This window comes from Neolamprologus multifasciatus, chromosome 4 (genome assembly GCF_963576455.1).
Source record: "Neolamprologus multifasciatus chromosome 4, fNeoMul1.2, whole genome shotgun sequence".
Lineage (NCBI taxonomy): Eukaryota > Metazoa > Chordata > Actinopteri > Cichliformes > Cichlidae > Neolamprologus > Neolamprologus multifasciatus.
In genome coordinates, this window is record NC_140442.1 from 9,091,033 (window position 1) to 9,112,529 (window position 21,497).

The 21,497-nt window shown below is 40.9% G+C and overlaps 1 protein-coding gene across 2 annotated transcripts in view; it reads right to left on the reverse strand.

Annotated features, from left to right (window-relative positions):
- Positions 1-2,154: 2,154 nt before the first annotated feature.
- The window catches only part of srcin1a (SRC kinase signaling inhibitor 1a), a 106,732-nt gene continuing 87,389 nt past the window's right edge, over positions 2,155-21,497 (reverse strand). The window contains exons 12-21 of one of the 2 annotated variants that reach the window (XM_085157958.1): positions 19,990-20,165; positions 18,932-19,062; positions 18,514-18,661; positions 17,297-17,603; positions 16,895-17,156; positions 15,858-15,997; positions 15,548-15,700; positions 12,367-13,260; positions 9,462-9,599; positions 2,155-2,922 (exon numbers count right to left, since the gene is read on the reverse strand). In XM_085157958.1, the coding sequence (XP_085014084.1) occupies positions 2,404-2,922; positions 9,462-9,599; positions 12,367-13,260; positions 15,548-15,700; positions 15,858-15,997; positions 16,895-17,156; positions 17,297-17,603; positions 18,514-18,661; positions 18,932-19,062; positions 19,990-20,165 (2,868 nt within the window). In that variant the 3' untranslated portion in view covers positions 2,155-2,403. The remainder of the gene's footprint in view (positions 2,923-9,461; positions 9,600-12,366; positions 13,261-15,547; positions 15,701-15,857; positions 15,998-16,894; positions 17,157-17,296; positions 17,604-18,513; positions 18,662-18,931; positions 19,063-19,989; positions 20,166-21,497) is intronic. The other variant, XM_085157959.1, reaches the window with a different exon arrangement.

Below are 21,497 nucleotides of genomic sequence, written 5' to 3' on the forward strand. Positions count from 1 at the left end.
TCATTGCTGCTGATCTACTACTGTAATACAAGATCATTTGGGGGATTCTGGCAGGAGCAACGTCTTAGAGGCACTGGGAAAAACATGGTTACAGGTCCTTGTAGATAAGCAGGCAGGAGTATGTCAAAGGCAAAGAGCACTGCCTTGGTAAAATTGCAAGAGCGCTAATTTTATATTGCACACATTGTTCATAATTGAGGCTTGTCAAACTTTGTTCTTGGATAACCTCAGCTGAGCACTTTCAGAGCTCCTTCACACCAAAGAATGCAAAGTGAAGAGGGCAGGGAAAGAAGTGCCCTCTGGCTGTCAGACCCTTCCTCTCATCTCTTTGGGTCTTTTATTTCACAAGAGCTCTCAATGGATACAGGACGAGTCAAAGCCGGCCTTATTAAAGTATCCTTCAAACACATGTCCCCAAACTAATCCCCTCTCCTAAAGCTGCCTACTCTTTGACATGAGCCCCTTTTCGCATGTTTTAAACCTCAATGCCACAAAGCATCGATTTCACACAGTCGTGCTGGAGAACCACTGAGAAGAATCACTTTGTCGGTTACGGTCCATTCAGCTACTTCACCTCCCCAGCAGGCTGCCTCGAGGCAAACACGCAGGACAGGCAGCTTCCAAAGAGGTTCCTCGTGCAGGGTTCACACTGACACACCTTTGATGTGCTTGAAAATAATCCCAACTTGAGTTTCTATCATTGAGAAACACTGAAGGCCTTCATTCATAAAAATTTCATGATTCAAAATGCAGGTAATATAACCAAAGCGATACTTGGAATCTAATGTGTAGCATATCAAATGTATATGGGAATGCTTCGACCTTTGTGCTTGTCATAATTAAAAAGAATTACAAAGTTAATTCTTGTTAATTGGGGATTTTGTGTTTGAGAGTCAACTGTGCTTGCTTTAAATTTCAATACTTTCCTCTCGTGTTGCTCTTGGTTTGTAAGACTCACTTTTAGGCTTTTTGTGTCATCTGCTCGTTTACAGAATGTGTTATATTTTACAATAAGGCCTAAACTTTGATGTGAGTAGTTTTGAACTCAAGTATCCCAAAAGAAAGAATCTATCAGTCTGTAGATCTGGTGAGATCAGATTAATATGGCATAATTTACCAGAGTGCTCTTTATAAGTGGTGAAACAGATGTGACCTACGATGATTATTCACATGAGGTTGGCTGAAAGAAAAAAATAAGTGAGTCTGTGCTGTACAGGTTGCTTTTTCAAGTGTGTGTGTGTGTGTGAGAGAGACTGTGTGTTTGTGTGTTGTTCTTCAGTGTGTGTGCTTAAGTCTTTGGGATGGGTTGTGATGTCAGGCTCTGTAATGCCAGAGCATCCTAGAAGATGCTACTGTGGAAACATCCTGATTGTCATAATTAACTAGTTAATACACACATATGAAAACCAACATTTGAATACAATTCATCGTTTGCACTTTTCCCTTCTGTTTGCGTAACCGTGCCTCTTTGTCGTTTCTTTAAAAAGACTTGTGCTATTTCAGGACTGCTGCCTTCTCTGCATTCTTGTGAATGCGCTGCAGTTGCCAGTTTTCCAATTAGACATCTACTTTAAATGTCCCTAATTGCCGATGCAAGTATTTCGCTTGTAGGGTTGTAAATATAGATTAAAATGCAAAATTAAATTAAAGCCGACTCCGAGACAGAAGGGGGAGAACAACTGTGTAAGCTCAGTTTGCACAAACAGAGGGGAAAACATAGCACCGGTTTAGAGTTTAAAACAGGCGATTTAAAAAAAAGCCACAAATGCCCTTTTAACACTAAACAGCTTGAAACCTCGTTCATCACCTTGGCCACCTTCTGATTTTTTGAATTTTTTTGTTTTGTTTTCCGAGTGGAATCACATTCTGTCTGGTGATGCAGGTAAGTCAAAACATTACTATCCTGAACACACACAACTACTGAACTCACTTGGTGATTATTGCAGCTCTTTTTTCTATATGATCAAAGTCACCGTCTAGATATTTCAACTATGCCACTAACAACCCACTGAGAGTATGTATGTGAGAATGGTGCTGTCAGCAAATACAGCCAGACCACATCAGCTTATAGCAGATAGCTGGTGGGAGGGGAGGCCTGTTTGTGCACTCTCTATCTGGGAAGGTGACAGAATGACTTTGTGGGAGAACTGCAGTAGATCTAAGGTACTGGATCAGAGTAGGAAACTTGTCCGTGAAGAAAACTGTGACTCCATTTACACTGTGGTAGACTGTGCAATAAAAGGAAGCAGAAAAAAACAAGAAAAGAAAAATTAAAAAATCTTATAAGAACTGGAATATAAAGAATATTGTTCCATAATGCAGCTAGTTCATCTTTATGGTTCATGATGTGATGGTTGTGGTTGAGAACTGTATCCTTATAAGTCCTTATCCTCCTCCTATTCATCACTTGTTGCCAGGGTAAAGGTCCTTTTTCACACGCTTGTTGCCACCATCCTTGGACCTGTTGAGGCTGGAGCAGTCGAGGCTACGCCTGCTGGGCTTGAGAACTCCAGAGGAGAAGGCAAAGGAACCAAAGGTGGGAGAGGAGGGAGATAGGGATGGAGTCGGGGTGCTTGGCGAGGATGAAGAGGAGGAGGTAGCAGTTGGAGTAGGGGAGGAGGATTGGCTGCTGGGCAGGGGCAGGGAGGAGGCTCGCTGCTCACGTAGGAGGCGGTGATGACGAAGGGCGGAGGAAAGGAGCAAGGCCTCAGCGCTCAGGCCGGAAGCAGATAGGCTTGCCAAGAGGGCCTTTGCTTGGCTTGAGGAGGCTGTAAGTGCAGGCATCGCCCCCTCCTGGGGGTACTTCCTCAGACCAGGAACAAATGCTGCCGCAGGAGAGGCCACTCGGCCTGACAAAATGCCCGTTTTGATACCAGAGAGGTATGGCTCAATGCTGCCACTGGTGCTGTAGGTCCCTTTCGCCTTCAGGTAGAATAGGGACACAGAAGACAGGAGGGAGCAGAGGAGGAATGTAAAGAGATGAGGTTTTCAGGGGTCGAAGGGAAAAATCATGAAAAATGAAAGTCTTAAAATTGGTTGTGGTTGGGTACTGTGCCCTGCAGCACCTTCCCTTACTATTACACTCAAACATTTCTGCGCAAGCATGCTTGCACACGCACACGCACACACAGACTGGGTGTCAGACCATAAATCAGAGTAAACATTGGGGATATGAAAGTAGTTGATAAGGTACAGGGAGCAGATGGTTGTGTGTATCTCTGGAGTCAGGTGAACAGGAGAAGAAGGAAACTGAGGATGCTGGACACGGACAGGTTGCTCACTGCTGCAGGTTTTATAGGTAGGGTAGATGGGCAGGCCAGGAGGTGCAGGGCAGCACAGGTTCACACGGGGTGACGGGGTAGGTGAGGTTGCACCGCAGGAACAAGTGTCAGAAGAAACATGTAGTGAAGGGGAGGGGAGTGAAAACAGAACAGGAAACAAACACAGGAAATTGTTATTCAGGTTGATATCAGATTGTGTGATGCAAGCCACGACACAGGCTGCCATCTACACGTGATAAACAAAGTCACTGATACCACTGAGAAGGTGCAACAGTGAAAGTGGGCAAATGACACTGTTGACCACCTTTATTTTGACACTTGTTTTATTAATGTTGACTCATTAAAAATGTACACATTCACTTTCAGTCCTTTTGTGTAATGCAGAAATGAGACAGTAGATGGCACTGTTTCAACAGTAGATTGAGACTTGTGAGCAATACGTTTACAACATGTATTGGTCTGTCTTTGCTAAGCAGACTACATCTGAGAGAACATTTTCTGTGTTTCATGTGCAAATTCATTTTTAAAAATGAAAATACTCATTTAATATATGGCAAAAAATGTATTTTTGTACTTTTCAGATGAAGCAACAGGTGAAAAGTTGATTTCTGTGGCTATAAAAGTTTTACTCTGTGTTTGTTTTGGGTTTACGGGAATTAGTTCTGCTTGAAAAGACAGCAGGTGTGCTAGTCTAGACTGCACTGCTGGGAGGCTTTCATCTGCTCTGTTGCAGCTCCAGATCCTGGGCTGCCAACCGTTCCCAGAGAGCCGAGCTGTTCCTTCTGCTCAAGGAACTCTTCTCAAGCCTGGTGGACGCATTTTTTCCTGATCTGCGAGTACAGGAGAGCACCCCTTCATCTCACACACACTCAGACCTGCCTGCCAAATGATAACCTCCATGGATAGTCCCCTACTAACCCCAACTCAACACCTTTAACTAGCCTGCTTTACTGCCAAAAGTAATAAGTGCCCAAATGGGAAATGGAAATAGGGTTTTGCAGCGTGAAAGTGATTCACATTGTCATGCCTTCCTTGATCTGTGCCAAAGCAAATGGAGAGAAATTGTGGCTTTGAACTGTCTGTTCTTATCCAACACATTGATTTGAAGGATCCTCATGCCTGAAATGGTCTAAGTATGTCTCAGTATAGCTTTATTGAGCAAGCAGCCCGAGTACAGCGGCATGAGGCGCTATCAGAAAAGCTCTGTTAATTTTAACACCTGCAAATACACATAGATAACGCTAGAATTAAATCTAAAAAAGAAACTAATTCTCCAGGGGGAATAAAGCTACATTTTATACTGTGGTAAGGTGTAGCAAGTCCATTACGAAAATCTGACTGGCCAACTTTATCCCTACCCCATAATTCTAATTTATGGTGATTGAAATGCCGCAATGTTCAATCAGTATTTATTCTTGAAACGGCAGGACCCGCATTTAACGAAAAAGTGGTCTCGTTTTATCTTAAAAATAATAAACTATCCTTCCAGCTGGCTTTCAGTCGTGACGAGTGAATGAACACCAATTGCCTTTCATGCAATCTGGAGGAAAGTGTCATTGTGCGGTAAAGATATTTAAATGTATTCAGATATTTAGGTCTATTTCGTGTAGTAGCTGGAGCAGGGGACAGCAGACCATCAGGAGACTCTGAAGTGCTTTCCTCGTTCCTTGGGTTTGGACCCTATTTAAAATGCCCCAGAAATGTCATTACGGTTTGGCAAGAAGAGACAAAAGAGAACAATCTAAAAACACCAAGGGGAAATGGAAGAAGGGGTAAAAGTTTGGGACCATTTAGGGAGCTATGAACAGCAGATGTTTATGAGAATAGCCTATTTTACCTTGAGTTCGGTGCCAAGGAGAGAGATCACCCAAGCTGGGCACATCTGATTGTTAAAACAACAATATTTTTTAAAGATTAGCAGTTAATTTGGTGGTAAAATGTTGATGGGAAGCACTGTGATTAACTGTAGTCATTGCCACATTTTACACAGTTTTTACTTTAAGGTTTCATAAAATTAAAGAATACAACATATTTTTGTTTTTGCTTAGCAGCTGCAAGTTGAATTTCTCTTCAGAAAGATGACACACCAGATGTCACTGAGGGGTTTAAAAAAAGATACCAGGTAAAGTAAAATGTAGATTAGGCAAAAGTTCTTAATTAGCTCTTAAAGGCAGTATGCAAATCAGCCAGCCGCCTTGATAATTTGATGAGATGAGCAGCAGATAATCAGCATGTTTTTTCCTGCCTAGTCTTTGCTCAGCTGTTTCATTACACTGAATTTAAAATGATTTAGTAGATAGATTTTGCCCCATCCATCTTTAAACTAAATTATCAGGCTCTGCTCCATTTTCATTTGACATAAAAAGATTTCAAAAATATGTATAGAGTTAATGATGCAAGGACATTCAGACAGACAGACAGATAAGTATCACTAGTATAGCTTTAATTCAATTATTCACCAATTTCAACTCTTTTATAGTTTTGTTGCTGTTATATCAGACCTTTTACAGGTACTGTAAATACAAAAACTGTGTTGCACTGTTATCATCCATCTATTTTCTTCTGTATACATAGAATCTATGAAACCAAGGGGAGAACATGCAATCGCTACACAGAACAGGCAGTGGAACCCTAGAACCTTCTTGCTGTGAGGCAACAATGCTAACCACTGCACCACCATGCTGCCTTGTTTACTGATTACATTATTACAATGACAAAAATACAAAAAACCCTTTCAAGTAGCTCTTTTTTAAGCAATGAAATTTGGTTGAGAGTTATTTTGTTATGGTTGCAATCAGATGGCCACAGAGTACTGTACATGTACATGCAAAAAATCCATATGCAATTTATCCACATTGCAGCATGAACTGGTAATGGTAACCTCACTTATAGGGATTGTCGCAGTGCATAACAAGAGCAAGGGGTCACAACAAGTCTGCCTCACAGCAAAATTTATTTCTGAGTTTCTTTTTCCTCCCTCGAGCTACAGCTCTTTGTTTTGTTTTATTAGATAAAAAGATAAAAAGACAATTTTTGTGCTAAATTTCCCCCTGGCAGCTTCCTCCCACGGTCTAAACATGCAGGTTAATTAGTGTTTCTAAATTGGCCAAAGGTGTAAATATTAATGGCTGTCTGTCGCTCTGTGTTAGCTTTCAAGTAGACTGGTGACATTTTCAGGAACTACATCACTTCTCTCCCGATGACAGCTGGGAGAGGCTCCGGCACCCCTGCAACCCAGAACTGCATGAAGAAAATAGACGGAAGAATAGATGGAAATTTTGGCTCTGCTAGGTAGTTGAAGAAGAATGCCTGACAATGTTTATGAAGGAAACTGAGCAGATAGGGAGGTAATAGTGCAGATGTATGCACAACTTTCACGATAGAGCTACTTTGTGACCAGTAGTAGAGGTCCAGATTACACGCAGCCAGTGTTTATTTCCTCAGTGATTGTTAACTGTGCATCAAAACTGTTGTCAAACTGCCAGTTTGCACATTTACGCAAACCCGTTTGTAAATGTTCATCCATGAGGATCGCCACCATTAACCCTCTCCAGGCAGACGTTGCCGATTTGCAACAGTTAAAAACTAACAACCTGATTACCCCACATACATATTTTATGAGTTTTTTTTTACTCAGAAGTATCACTGCAGGACTTGGTTGCGCATTAGCAACAAAAAAACCTAATTTGAGCCTGAGAGGGTTAATGAATGTAACAGGAGCTCAACTAGTGATAGTTAGAAGCATGGATATTTAGGACAAGTATCTGACCAACTAACCTCTTTAGCCTTAAAGCAGCTAACAAACTATGGCCACATTTTTAAAAATGGAGGCCTACCAACATTTTAACATCAATTTAATAAAGTGGCCAATTATTATATCAAGTGCACTTTTGCATTGAATAATTGTTTTTCACTTGTCTTTATACAACACCTGGAAATGTACATGGACTAGTAGTCCCTCATCGTTAAAAATAATACAAAATAGAGTTATTGGCTGTTGTAGCACCTACCACAGCTGACTCTTTATACTCCTACACTAAACCAGCTGGTTATTTGTTCCTCTTTGTTATTCATCACACAGTTGTGGTATGCTGCTACCCTTAACTGCTTGGCACCGACTTCCCACGCCGACAATTAGCTTTGAGTGTCCACCGTCCCTCGGAGGATAGCGCTTTCACTGGTACAGCATCTTTTCACAATGACTGTTTTGAAGTTTGTGGAAAAAGAGACCGTGCTGCCTGTGAGTGTCATACTGAAATAATGGGATTAATTTTGCTTTCATTACACAAGTGTAGGCATCCACTCAGCTTCCAAATCTCGGGGAATGAGCGAGACTGACAGAGGAAGAGTGAAACGGAGAAAGGGCCAGCATGCATAAATTGCAGAGTAGTCAAAGCGGAAAGGGGAAGAAAAAGACATAAAGAAGAGGAAACCTGAAAGACTTTATGGTGGAAAGAGAACTGCCCTCTTCATAATGAATAATCAGTGATTGCCAGTGACTCAAGGGGTGATTATTACATGGCTCTGTAGAGATACTTCTCAATCTTCTCTCAGTATGAGGCAACCAAAGCCCCCCATGTCTCAAGTCTCTGGCTGTCTGCCTAACGCATTCATTTTTCAATCTTTAAGACTGAATTTGTGTCTGAATGCTCTGTCAAATTCTGTGGGTTATGAAGGTTTAGGTGCACTTCACTGCTTCGGTTATTTTTCAAATTACATTGACATTAAGCCTTTTTCCCCTCCTGTGCACCAGCATGCTGTAAAAATCTTCTCTTGGCTTTACTTGACCGACATGCTCCAACAGTTCAATTTCCTTGCCTCTAGAGGCCATCTAGCATCCTTATGTCCAGTCTTTTGCCGTACTTTAAACCTCTAAAATGCCAGCATATTAGAAACGGAAAAAAGAATGAAAAGCCAGCTGTCAGGCATATGCATAACAACAAATACTTAGAGAGAGAGTTTATGAAGTTTTATAAATTAAACTCAAGCGCTTTTAAGAGTTTCTTCATACCCAATTTTCTGTCAGAGTTCAGAAAAAAAACAGAAGTGAAGACCTGTTAAAGATGCAAGCGCGTCCATAATGCTAATACATAAAAACACTTTAATAGGTTTAAATTATATAATTAGAAGCCACTTAAGACTTTCAGACATGAAACACTGCTTAGGTAATTAAAGTGTTAATCCTTCATCACTCTAACCTGTGTGACATGCATCTCTCTGTGTGACAGTGCCTGCAGAAAATCCTTTGATCCAATTGAGTATTCCCGTGATGATGAGCCTGTCACAATAATGTGGCATTAAAAAGTTTATGATTGTTGGCAAAACTGGCTTTGAATTCAATTCATCACTTCTGCTGTCTGTTAAGTTTGCATCTTGAATGTTACACAGACTGTAATACACAGAGGGCGAGGAATGCATCACGCTGAAAGGTGACAGTGGTTCTGCGGGGCACAGAAAGGATCGAGTGGCAGTGAAGAGTGGTAGTTAAGGCCCATTTAATCTTGATCTAGTGCAGAGTGGATTACGGGAATGGATGCACACACACTTGCTTTCGAGAAAATAACTCTGAACGAAGGCTTGCTGAAGTTGTTGGGGAGGTGGCGTAAACATTAACGCAAAATGTGTCTCTATTTGAGGAACAAAGCAATTAAATTGGCTTAAACACAGAACAAAATCAATACTATCCTTTCTATCTTGATTTTTGGCAGGCCCAGATTTTTGCACTCAAAAAAATATTTATGCCCAAAATGCTGATTTTAACTACATAAGTATAATGTAAAAGAGTAAATTTAACAGAATCTGGTCAAATTAAATGTATTTTATTGGTATACATTCAGTATATATGGCATTTTCCCCTAATAATTAAATACTTCAATAAATAAACCTTTGATTTTATATATTTCAGTTGCATTTTACTAAGAATGATAGTTTCATATTTCTCTTTGAACCTCTGACAGTTTCAACTGTAGTGACTCTGTGGGCATAAAGGCAGTACGATTCGATAATAATCATTATTGTAATTTTCACGTTTTTTATATCTCCATTTTGTACAAGCCTTCATTAAGTGCTTACGATGGTTATACCTAAAAGCCACTTGTCCATCTTAGGGATCATGCACAGACACTGCCAGATCAAGTGCGTTTTGGCCTCAACAGCGCAAAACATAAAGGCAAATTGTACCTGTTGCTGGCCCTGGACCTTCATGAAGTCCTCTCTTTTGCCACTTTTAGTCTTTTCTGTGCTGTTTTGTTGCAGGTGCTTCAGTTTGGAGGCAGCCGAGGAGTGGAGAAACTTCCCGCTACCTGAAATAGTTCCTCCCTAAGAATAGAATAAACAAGAGAAGAACAGAGGAGAACCATTAATAACACTTTGTCACACAGCAGATGTCTGTAGATTTCACTTCCCCTCTACAGCGTCTTCGATTTAAGCCTCAGACACACATCTACTTACTACAGAGTTTGAATCCAGCCTTTATCAAGTCTTTCTCTTGAGACTAATAAGGTTTTTAAGACCTCAGCTTATAGTTGGTATAAAATGGAACTATCCACTTCACAGAGTTTCACTATCTATCAGCAGAAGATGACAAAGACCAGAATATAGAAATGCGGCATCAAAACTGACGTTGCGTAGCTTAGCCTCACCACAGGATCCACGAGGCAGCGTGCTTAATGATCTTTCCTGCTGAGTTACTCTATTGACTCTCTCTAATACACAGAAAAACAAATACACATCCAGTCAAATTTCCATCCAACTGTGCCTCATCTGCACACAGAGACATTAGCTGAAAGGAAAACTAACAAAAGATTAACCCTAATATCAAATAGTCAGTTACCCCTACTACATTAAATCAGAGAAGAAAGACTTGTAACCACCTTCCTTCTGCGCCAAATCCTTTTTTAACGAGAAGCAGAATTTAAAAATTTGATCATAAAATTTGCAAGTAAACTTGCTGTTTGATGTGCTAATTAAAAACTAAACTCTAATGGGTTCTGAAAGTAGATTTTGTGTCAGTGTGAATTTGGTAAGTGCGCCAGCAAATGTTGGACACGAGTTGGAAGAAGGGTCATGTTGAAATGATGAACGTGGTTGAAGTTGGAGTGATGAAATAATGTGTGAAGACTCTGTAATCCGCAGCCGTGCCCATGGGAGTGCTTTCTGGCTCTACATCAGAGGGCTAAAACTCACCATGACAGTGTGACTGTCAAGTATTGCAGCCCTGCCCTGAGTGGTAGGCTACAATCAGAGTAACAGGGAGTGCTACGCAAGCTGTCAAGACCTCTCAGACGAGTGGCAGCTGACACAGGAATGCTTTTGATAATTACTAATCTTTTGTTGTGTAGCGGTGAGCTGGAGGTGAGCTAAAGCCAGGCCACTGACAACATCTGGTAATAGAGTTCAACACATAGTCAGTACATATTAATGTGAAGTATATTAGAAGTGATACTAGGCTTTGGTAAGAGATCTTTTGTTTTTTAAACTTATTTGATTGAATTTTCTCTTTGTGGTTTTACCTCGTTATTTGAAAGCAGCTAAACAGTTTAAATGTCTGTTTATGTCCTTATGATTAAACATTTGGGGTCAGCTGTTTACAAGCGTTGTAAATTTATGTGGATGGATGAACATGCACTTAATCAAAACAATGTCGCAAAAGTGCTGCATCTGCATTTGTCAGTGGCTCTTTTATCTGTGACGCATGTCTGAATAGCTCCCCGAGAAAGGATTTCTCACATCTGTTTAGGGCAGAAGTTGCTGTAAATGTGTTACTCTTCATTCCTTGCATTGAAATGATTTGAAAGGGCAGCAATTAAATTGAGCTTATTAAAAAGGTTATGAGCCTCGTCCTGTTTATTGTGCTTGAGGTGTTCATACGTCTACTGTGTTTGGTCTTTTAAAGTGAACATTCACAGAATAGAAATATTAGGCTCCATGTAAGCATAGCCACTGTAATGTGTGCAACAGGTCCTTTTTATAAAAGCCATTCTGACTTGTCACAGGAGGGCATTTAAGTAGGCCAATATGAACAATACCAGGACCTGGCCTATGTATAGATTCTTAGGCTATGTCCACACGTACCCGGGTATTTTTGAAAACGCAGATTTTTCTATGCGTTTGCACCTTTCATCCACACGTAAATGGCGTTTTTGGTCACTGAAAACGGAGATTTTTAAAAACTCCGGCCAGGGTGGATATTTTTGAAAACTCCGTTTTTGCATTTAGGTTCGGTTCTGCTTCTATGCCCCAGTTTTGTTTACTTCTTCCCACCAAGGCTTCTAGACTTCTGATTGGCCAACATTTCTGCACGGTTAGGAATATAGCGCCACCTGCTGCTTTGGCATGTTCCTAGCAGCGTTTTCCTTCATTTCTGCCTTTACGTGTGGGCGGGATTATTTTTTAAAACGAAAACGGAAAATCTCCGTTTTCAAAAATACCCGTGTACGTGTGGACGTAGCCTTAAACTCATTAATAATGTCTCTGTTTAGCTTGCAATGACACGTCAAAACAGCTGCTGCAAAAAGAACATAATTTACAACAAAATGATGCTGGATGATGGAAGATACAGCTTAATGTAAATATGTCCTGGCGCTACCTTTTAATAAAGCACAGCCGCAGTTGTACTGCTTTGTGCTTAAGACGATTAGTGAGGAAAAGAAAGTTGGATTTCAGGGCAGAACTAAGATAAGAAATCAAATTAATTAGATCGTACTAACCAGTAAAGAGCAGAAAAGGAGAAGAGGAAAATGCATTTATTTTTCATTGCCTCTTAGTGTAACAAAAGGCAAAATTAGCTAGACTCAGACAGATAGGAGATACCGGGACAGATCAATAAAAAACAATTAACAACTCTGAGCTCAGCAGGAGAGCAGCCCCAGCACTAATCACAGAACAGACAAGTAGGTAGGAAGTCTGCTGTCTGTCCCCTCTGCACGGTTTCGATTTCAAATACAGTCGCATGCCGATTTAATCAGGGAGCAGACATCAGAAGCTGGAAAGTGAATTTCCAACTGCCATCCACAGAGAAGAAGTGAAGGAAAAAAGAGGATGCTGCTTCAGAGCAGGAATGGACACAGGAGGTGTAAGCAAAAACCTGGATTGATGATGGACTCGAGGCGGACGGCTTGGGTGGGAGTGGCGGCTTCTTCGCCTCAGTTGGCCTACCAGTCGTCGGTACAGGGCTACTGTTGATGATTGTCTGACTGTAGAGCTGCTCTCTAGTAGCATGACCACTGATCTCTATCAGTGTGTTTTCCAGCTCTCGAATAGTCTCCTCCAAGCTGTCCAGCCTCTTGTAGGTGGTGCGTCGGACATCTTCTGTCATTCTCCTCTGAGTGTCCGCAGACCTAGTTGACCCATAAGAGTTAAGAGTACTGCTTACTGAGCTCAGCTGTATCTCAGGCATTAACCTAATTTCAGGTTTGTGGTGAAATGTCAGCATGCTAGCCCCTGTCTCTATGCCGCTTCTGAGAGCCTCAGCTAGAGACATCTGCTGGTCTGGGGCATGGGAGAATTTTAATTCAAATGACGCCACAAGGGAATACAGCAGTTCGTAGGCCTCTTTGACAGTTTTTTGTACCCTGAAGAGCACTAGCAGAGGCCGGTGACTCAGCTGAGTTTCAGACAGTTCCTTAGTCTGCGGTGAGATGATTAGAGTGTGAAGAACATCTCCTTTAGTCTCACTGAGCTCTTGAGCTTCAAGAGGAGACACCACTCTCATGTCCAGGTCTGTCACCAGCAGGGCAACTTCCTGTTCAAATTCACTATCCGAACACTGTTCTCGCTGTGGAGGACTTTCAAATCCCCCTGAATGCTTTCCCCTTGAAATTATAGCCTTGCCGACTGAATGATGACCAGTCCAATCTTGTGATTGAGTCTCCTCCACAAGGTCATTCCCTAAATCTCTGACAGGATCCTCTGAGTTTGTGAGCGAAGCAGGACAGCAATCTGTCAACACGATGTGGGGGACAGGAGACAAGTGCCCTGCCTATAAATGAAGAAAGCACTTGAGTTTTCAATTTAAACACACTCCAAGCACAAACTTCAAGTGAGATTACAAACCATGGCATTAAAAACACCCAAGCACATCAGAAAGCATGAAAGAAATATTATCACATTGTATCTAATACCTTGGTAGATAATGCTACCAGGGTGCTCAGTGTATATTCTTTACATACTGACTCTCACGCACAAAAAAACACAATATTATTAATAAGTGTAAATACCTGTTAAGGTCTGATGACTTTTATAAACATCTCTAAAAAGTTGTGTAACATGTATAAATGGAAAGGATTAGAAAGATTGTTAATGAACATACTCAAACTGAATCAAATTACTCACTGTCAGACAAACCTGACTCTTTCAGTTATTGCTTTGGGTTTGCAGCGCATTATTGGCAGAAACCTCTGTATAGCTCCTGCCCAGAAACACTAGACAAAAGACAGCCTATAACCCCAGTTCCGAAAAAGTGTGGATGCTTTGTAAAATGGAAATAAAACCAGAAAGCAATGATTTGCAAATCACAAAAGCAATGTATTTTTCTCAAAATTATTTAACCTGAAATAAAAAGGTGCAACAAAAGCCAGAAAGAGCATCTTAGAGATGCAGACCTTCTCAGAAACAAAGGAGGGCTGAGGTTTGCCAATCTACATAAAACTGGATCTAAAAAATGTGGAACATTTTCAGAATAATGTTCCTGAAAATAAAATGAAAGTCTTTATATAGCTCAGCCTTTACAGTATATCATCAAAGGATTTAGACAACCTGGAGAAATCTCTGTGCACAAGGCCAAAAATCAATATTGGATGCCCTCAGGTGGCATTCTCTGTGAATACAGTTCGCTGTGCTATCCACAGCAAACAAGCGGAAACTCTATGATGCAAAGAAGAAGCCAAATGTGAACATGATCCAAAAGAAAATGCCACAATCGTTTGGCCTAAGCTAATTTAAAATCGACTGAGGCAAAGTAGAAAACTGTTCTGTGGTCAAACAAATCAAAATTTGAAATTGGATTTGGAAAACATGGTGCCGGATCCTCTGGACTAAAGAAAAGAGAAATCATCTGGCTTGTTATCAGAGTTTTGTTCAAAAGCCTGCATCTCCGATGGTATAATGGTGCATTATTGCCATGGATTCAGCAGTTTGCACATCTGGAAAGTGTAATACTGATTTTTAACGCATCAATACTACTTATTGTGCTCTATTCAGTTTGAGCACTTAAAGCATTTTCTTACTACATGCCTCATTCCACACATATACATGTGCTTTTATCTAAGCCTAAACACTTTTTACCTAATGTTCACACACTCTTACTTTGATACTGCATTTATTTCAACAGTAAGGCTAAAAAACTTGCCTGCTTGCAGTTCAGACATTTTACAAATTGAAAATATTTGGTGCATACCACAAATGAAAATACCACAAAGAAGACCCATGGCTTCAATATTCAAGCAACTAATCTACTCAGTTCCCACATATATAAGCTTACATAGTTGCAAACATTGCCCTGTCCCAACTTCTGCTGCCATCAAATTTCAAATTCCTTTTTATTTTTACCTTAAAGTTTAAGTTTTTATTTCCATTTTATACAGTGTCCCAAGTTTTTGGAACTGGTGTTGTAGTTAATAATTCTCGTGTGTGGTAGCGGGTGTAGAAGTAAAAAGATGGAAACTTAGTAGGTAGATAACTCAGGGTAAGCCAAGGGGTTACCTCACAGCCTGAGGCCTCAGGGGGCCACAGGTCCAGTCTGGATGGGTGTAAACTTTTCATACTGCATGGGCTAACTAGCAGGGAACGGGGAGCTGGCATAGAGAGCCTGTGCGGGGCTCTCTCAAATAGCTGAGGAGGAAAAAAGGAAGTTACAAACTGTCATTATCTGCAAAATAAAAACACAGCAGCAGCTGAATGATCAAACTCAATTACTGTTGAGTCTTTACTCTATTCAGTTTCAGCAGGTCATCTCTAACACAGTCCAAGCAGCTATCAGGATCCATCTGTCTGGCTGTGATCTGTGAGCCCTGGGTGATGATGTGTGTGAGTGAGCAGTATGTGATCTTTGGGCTCTCACAGTGCCAGGGGCTGGGGACATATGGCACCTGCTGCTTGAACATGTGGTAATGAGGGTGAGCATATCTGAACAGACATTGTCTGCCTGTGTGCACACAAAGACTTGCTCCAAATTGTGGACGTAACATGAATACTAAAAACATTCCTTTTGTTTTTTTTTAATGAACAACGGACTATTGGGGATATTATTAACCTTGTGATTTCTTTACCTCCAATTCGGCAGCAATTTTCTCCTCCTCTCTCCCCTCTTTGTTTTCAGAAGCCAGTGTGGGAGGTGTTGATGAAGGACGAGGGTTTTCGGACACGGTCCTCCTCAGTTTTATGTGAGGTTTCTGTCCCTCTGTCTCTTCAGATTCAGCCTTCTAGGGCCACAAGAACAAAAAGGGGTAAGAACTTGTCCAAAGCTGGTGTGAGAAGCTTGCAAATGTGTCTGAAATATATCAATAGGGGAATTTTATGACTTGTAGATTTGAGGATTAAAACACTGGAATTGTTAAATGCACTATTTTTTTCAGTTACCTTTATGCTTTTTCCAGGAATTAGTGGCTCCCCACTGCGAGTGGTCACACCGGGAGATGAGGGGAAACTGCGTCTAGGCGGTGGAGGTGGAGGGGACTTGGAGGGTTTCTCTGTGCGATACCGAGGTACTGTCAGTTCATCTGAAAACACAGTAACATGTCATTAGAAAGAATTATTACATTATTAACACTGAATTTTAAAAACAATACCATGCCAATAAATCCAATTCAGCTTATGTATGGCGGAATAAATGTGAGGCTTTTAAAAATATGATCACTGTATCAACTGTAAAGCTTGGTGGTGGTAGCATCATGCTCTGGAGCTGTTTTGCTTCCAGTGGTACCAGCACATTGCACAAATCCACAGCTAGAGACAACTGGGTGTTCCAACAGGACGATGACCCCAAACATGCATCAAAACTGGTTTTGTAGTGGATAAAACATTAAGCTTCTGGAATGGCTTTCCCAAATCTCTAAACTCAAAGAAATGGAAATTGAAAATTTGTGGACTATGCTTTTAAGCCAGGTCTGTGACAAGAAAAAAAACATTTTAAATAAACTCTATCAGTTCTACCAAGAGGGGTATATCCAGCCAGAATTACACCATATGGTATGCTTTACATACTTGTTGATGGCTACAACAAGCATAAAGTTGAACTGCAACTTTTAACCTTTTAAAGGAAATTTAACCAAGTATTAGTGGAGTGTTTGTATATAACTGAGTATGTATATTTAATTCTGACCCTGTGTGAGGGTCAATATACATTCAAATTAAATTCTTTAAGTCATTAAAGATGTATACCCTTCAATCAATCAACCCTGGAAAAAGAACAGTTTAAAGAAACAATTAAAAGCCCCAAATTACTATAATGTAAGCACAACCGTATGTTTTTAACATGCAGTTTAATAAACTGATTAAATAACAGTGATTGTTATTAGATCCCTGAAAAAAATTAGAATTCATTTAAAAAAAATAATTGGATGCCATGAAACAAAACTCTGATCTATCATACTAATGCAGCCTGAGCCTCATCTCACCAGAGCCACGCCTGGACCCTCCCTCTTTCCCAGAAAGCTTGTGCTGGGGCTTGTTGGCACGGTGGTCTGGGGTCGCTGCCCCACTCTGGGGGGTCTGTGTTGATGGTGTGTTGGAGGAGGGCTTAATCTGCTTGGCAGCAAAATCCAAATCTGGAATAGCCTTCATTAGTTCAGCCTGGGTCTCTTCCAACAAACGGTTGATGTCCTGAGCACTGTACTGGGTTAGACTGGCCCGCTTCTCCTCCCAGTCCCGCTCTGCTGCCTGTGAAGTTGAGAGGTGGATATGAGCAGTGTATGAACACAAAACTCTAGTCATGCCTCACTGGTTTACTGGTTTGCATCACAAAGTATTTACAGCAGATGGTGAAAAACATGTAAATAAACAACAGAAATAATCCCTACCAGTCGGACCTCCATGGACAAAGCTTTGTCAGCAGCAGCACGGCGCTCAAGCTCTTCCAGAGCTTTGCCCTTGTGAGGAACAGGAGGATGATTATCCTTGTGAAGGCCGGATGGGTTGCCATGTCCACGGCTGAGGCAGGTGTGAGGGCTCCAATTGGACAAGCTGTTGCCTCCCCCGAGATCATTGATGGCGAGCGGTGGGCTGGTGGAGATTTCAAAGTCTGCAAACTTTCGCAAGTCCTCGTTGTGCTTGGATGATGAACTAGTGAAGTCTTCTTGCTTCTTCCATACTCCCTCATTTGCTTGTCTAGCAAGGCAGAAAAAGAAATAATTAATCAACATTTTTAAATGTAACACAAACAACAAACATGTACTATACAGATCTCGAAATGAAAAGGAATTGCAAATGCTAAAAAAAGACCCCAAACACTAAACGCTGAAGGATAAAAACTTTCATTTGCCAACTTACTGCTACCCAAAAGATGAAAGAAAAGAGCAACATTAGATGAGCTCTTTTATCACTGAGATTAATTAAGCCTGAGAGTGAGGCGCTTTTTGGACACAGGTCTGATTAGGAGATAGACAATGGCACGCTGAAGGAAAAAGTCCTTCAACGTCCTCTAGTCTATACTAACCGCAAAATCAAAACTGTGACTCATGTGACTGAAAAGGACATTCATCGGTGTGACATTCAATAATGCCAATTAAGTACAACAATACTGGAAGCTTGACTACACACTTAAAGACTGCTTTTCTTCACACTTGATGGATTTAAATCACTTCTATATCTCTTAATGAACTCAGAACTCTGACTTAAAAAAGCAAATGTTTAAGCATGAAAGTTTCTGATCTGGATCAACAACATTATCTAATCAATTTTCTTGGTCAAAGGCCTCTCTCACTGCCTCATTTATGAAAATCCATAATGTTCTGCTGACACACCAGCACATAGGGGTGAAAACATTATGCCTTTGGCAGAGGTGCAAATGGAAAAACTGGGCTGACCGGAATTGATTACAAGTGGATACAGGTCAGTCAGTGTTCGGCATATTTAAACAGCTTTCAGATCATACTTAAGAGCTTAAGAATTTATTGGACAAGTGCTTCCTTACCAGTATTTAAAGGGTTATTAAAATCTCAAACTCAGTATAAAGACAGCTTAATGTTGTTTTTTTAGTGGAATACAAACAACCAAGTATTGTTGTACTAGGTCATACTTGCGCATGGTAGCAAGGGTATCAGTTATAGTCTTGCATCGTTTTAACAGGGCATCAAGTCTGTGTGGCTCTTCCTTCAGGAACTTGACAGCTTCCACCTCCACCCGGAGCACCACCCGCATCTTGCTCTGCAGACCTGGGAATTGATCTTTAGGAGAAAGCAACAGATTAATACAGGGAGCCAAAATGTTTTGTGGTAGACAACCATAACCTTTTTCAATTTAGGTAAATGGTCACTGAGTACATTGAGATAATGAGTAATCTGAGGGTGATTAAGTGCTACAGATTGGCTGTTTATGACTACAAGTTAGTCAGTGCATTGATGAGTAACTAGGGTGTTATAAATTGTCTGCCAGCATGAAGGCCTGTGTTTTCCTTTTGGCGCCAGTGTACAGTGAAATCCACCAGAATGACTCACTTTTCAGCTCCGTGAGTGTTTCTCCCAGCTTTCTCAGAAGAGTGGCCTTCTCCTCCAGCTCCTGCACTGTCACCAGCTTGTGGTTGACAGACGACTCCTTCTGGATCTCCTCCACTGACTTCTCCAGGTCGCTGAGATGGAACAGACAGAAGGCTGAACACCAGGGATTCCTCCGCCACACTTAGATTCGACTGAATATTTATCTCAAAATCGTGATATTCAAGTTTCAGCCATGCTTTTGCCAATAAACTGTCTCTCAATCAACTGGGAACTAGATCAACAGTTTGGGCAAGCTGAACTGGACGAGGTACAGATTAGTTTTCGAAAGTTTCATGCAGCAACTGAGGTAAGAAACTTTTAAAATAGCTATATAATATGATGCCTTCAAGAAAACGTAAACTACGCAAATATAAATTCGTTAAGCGCTAATGTTGAGTTGATCTAGTCTGGTCCTCAAGACATATGATGAATAAAAATTCAGTGTATAATTAATCAAAATAATTGGCTGCCACTAGCCAGGAAAAGTAGCAGACATCGATTAGCAGGGATCATCTAACAGTTCAACTAATTATTCTGAAATCCAAGTGCAGAAACGAGTGACATTCAATAAGTCTTCTTCGACTCACAGAGCGATCCAGCAAATTTCCACATACAAGACTGAAGCAGGTTATCTGATTATTAAATCTCAAGGTAGCTCTTTGCTCTCATTTTGCAGTCAGTTTAATTAGTTGTTGGACAGTCGTGTACCTCAGATCTTAATAAGCATCTTGCTCTGTGCCGGGCTTAATTATAGCGACAGCTTTATCCTATCAGTGTGTCGTAAAAGAGACATGAATTTTGCTATGTCTGATATAATTATAAAATACAAGTTAAAACACATCTTAAACTACACAAATGTCAACCAGTATATTCACCTACAGCACAGATTGCATTCATAGATTCTTCTATATTTGGAAACCCCCTTTTTTAAAAAATTATCACTGGTTTCTATCATCAAGTGTGTACTGCTCAACAACTGTTATACACTGCCAAGAAACAAATCGTGTACTGTAACTGACTGGAGTTGCTGGATGATGAGCTCCTCCTCGTTGAGATATTTGAGTCTTTCTTCCTCCACCAGGAGGCGCTGCCTCTGGAGAGGATCCTCCTGTTTCCTCAGGGCGTCAGTCACGCGCACATTCAGCTCCGCCCCTGTCCGCTTCAGCAGCGTTCGCACTGAATCCTGGTTCTCTAGCTGCATGAAAAAAAGCCACACGTTAAAAAACAACATCACAGAAATACACATACGCTCAGCAAATATTTGGAAATTAGCTGTGGGAATGTTAGCCTTCTTGGTCTTTGGAGCATTGCTTGCTGGCGTTATGAAAGCTGCTATTTCATTTATCACAAAATAATATCACATTAAGGAGGAGAACTGGAGCTGACTAAGGATTTACGATGAAAACTTCAGCGATTTGCAACAACTGCACACCTTTTTCTACCTTGTCCTTGAGGGGTCAGGTTCTCTGGCATCTTTACTCCATGACCTTCCACATGAGAAGAACACTTAACTCTGTCCTTTAATGTATATTAACTTTCCAGTCAATACTAGTGAGTTTTAGCCTTCATGATGTAATGAACAATATGTTCTTGAAACCACTGTGAGATGCAGCCAATACTTCACTTTCTGCTGTCTGTATTTGCATTAGCATGTGCACACAATATTGTTCTAAACACAGAGGGCTGAAATACCCTGAGGAAAATGAAACAGATGCACCAAGCATGAACTCCACTTGCTTTCAGTGTTATGAAAGGAATATTCTACAGAACTATGCATGTAACACAACTCCCCAAGATGAAATCACCTAGTAAGCAAGAAAAAATGAATAATTGATTATTCTTTTGTTCCAGGAAGTGAAGCAAGACAACAATATCGCTAACATTTATAATTACCCAGTATTCCCTGATATACTGCCAGCAGCAGTGATGTAGATACATGAGGCCAAAAGCAAGGAGTACAGTAACACATTAAAGAAAAATGTTTAATGCATCTAGAGAAATAGCATGCTCTGCTGCCTCTGTCTTGCTCAGTTGCCAGTCTCTACTTTACCCTCTTGCATAATTCATTCACATGTAAAATTAAAGCTGTTGGCCATCAGCACGGGCGGCAATATAGGCCCAGGTGCAGAGGTCACACTTGGGCAAACTGACACGCGAACAGCAAACTGTTCTCTCTTCGGTGCATCACAACCATTGATGTTTGGCTCGCCATCTCACTGTTTCGCTAGTTGAAAGCAGCCTTGCAACTGCTCTTACGGAACAAATAAAAGCACTACATGCCTATCATCTCTCACTTCCATTACTCAATTTTTCACTCCTTTTCCTGCAAGAAACTTCACTCCTCTGAAAGTGAGAGCATTTATCTCATCTCTTTCTAATTCCTCCTGCAGTAACCATGGCACCACTTCAAGCGGAGGTAAATGAAACGCAGACAGAAAGGACTTAATTTCCACATTTTGGTTAACTTTTCTTGTGGCTTTCCGTCTAATTCTGCATCTATCTCGACAGGTCTAAGGAGCGAAACAAA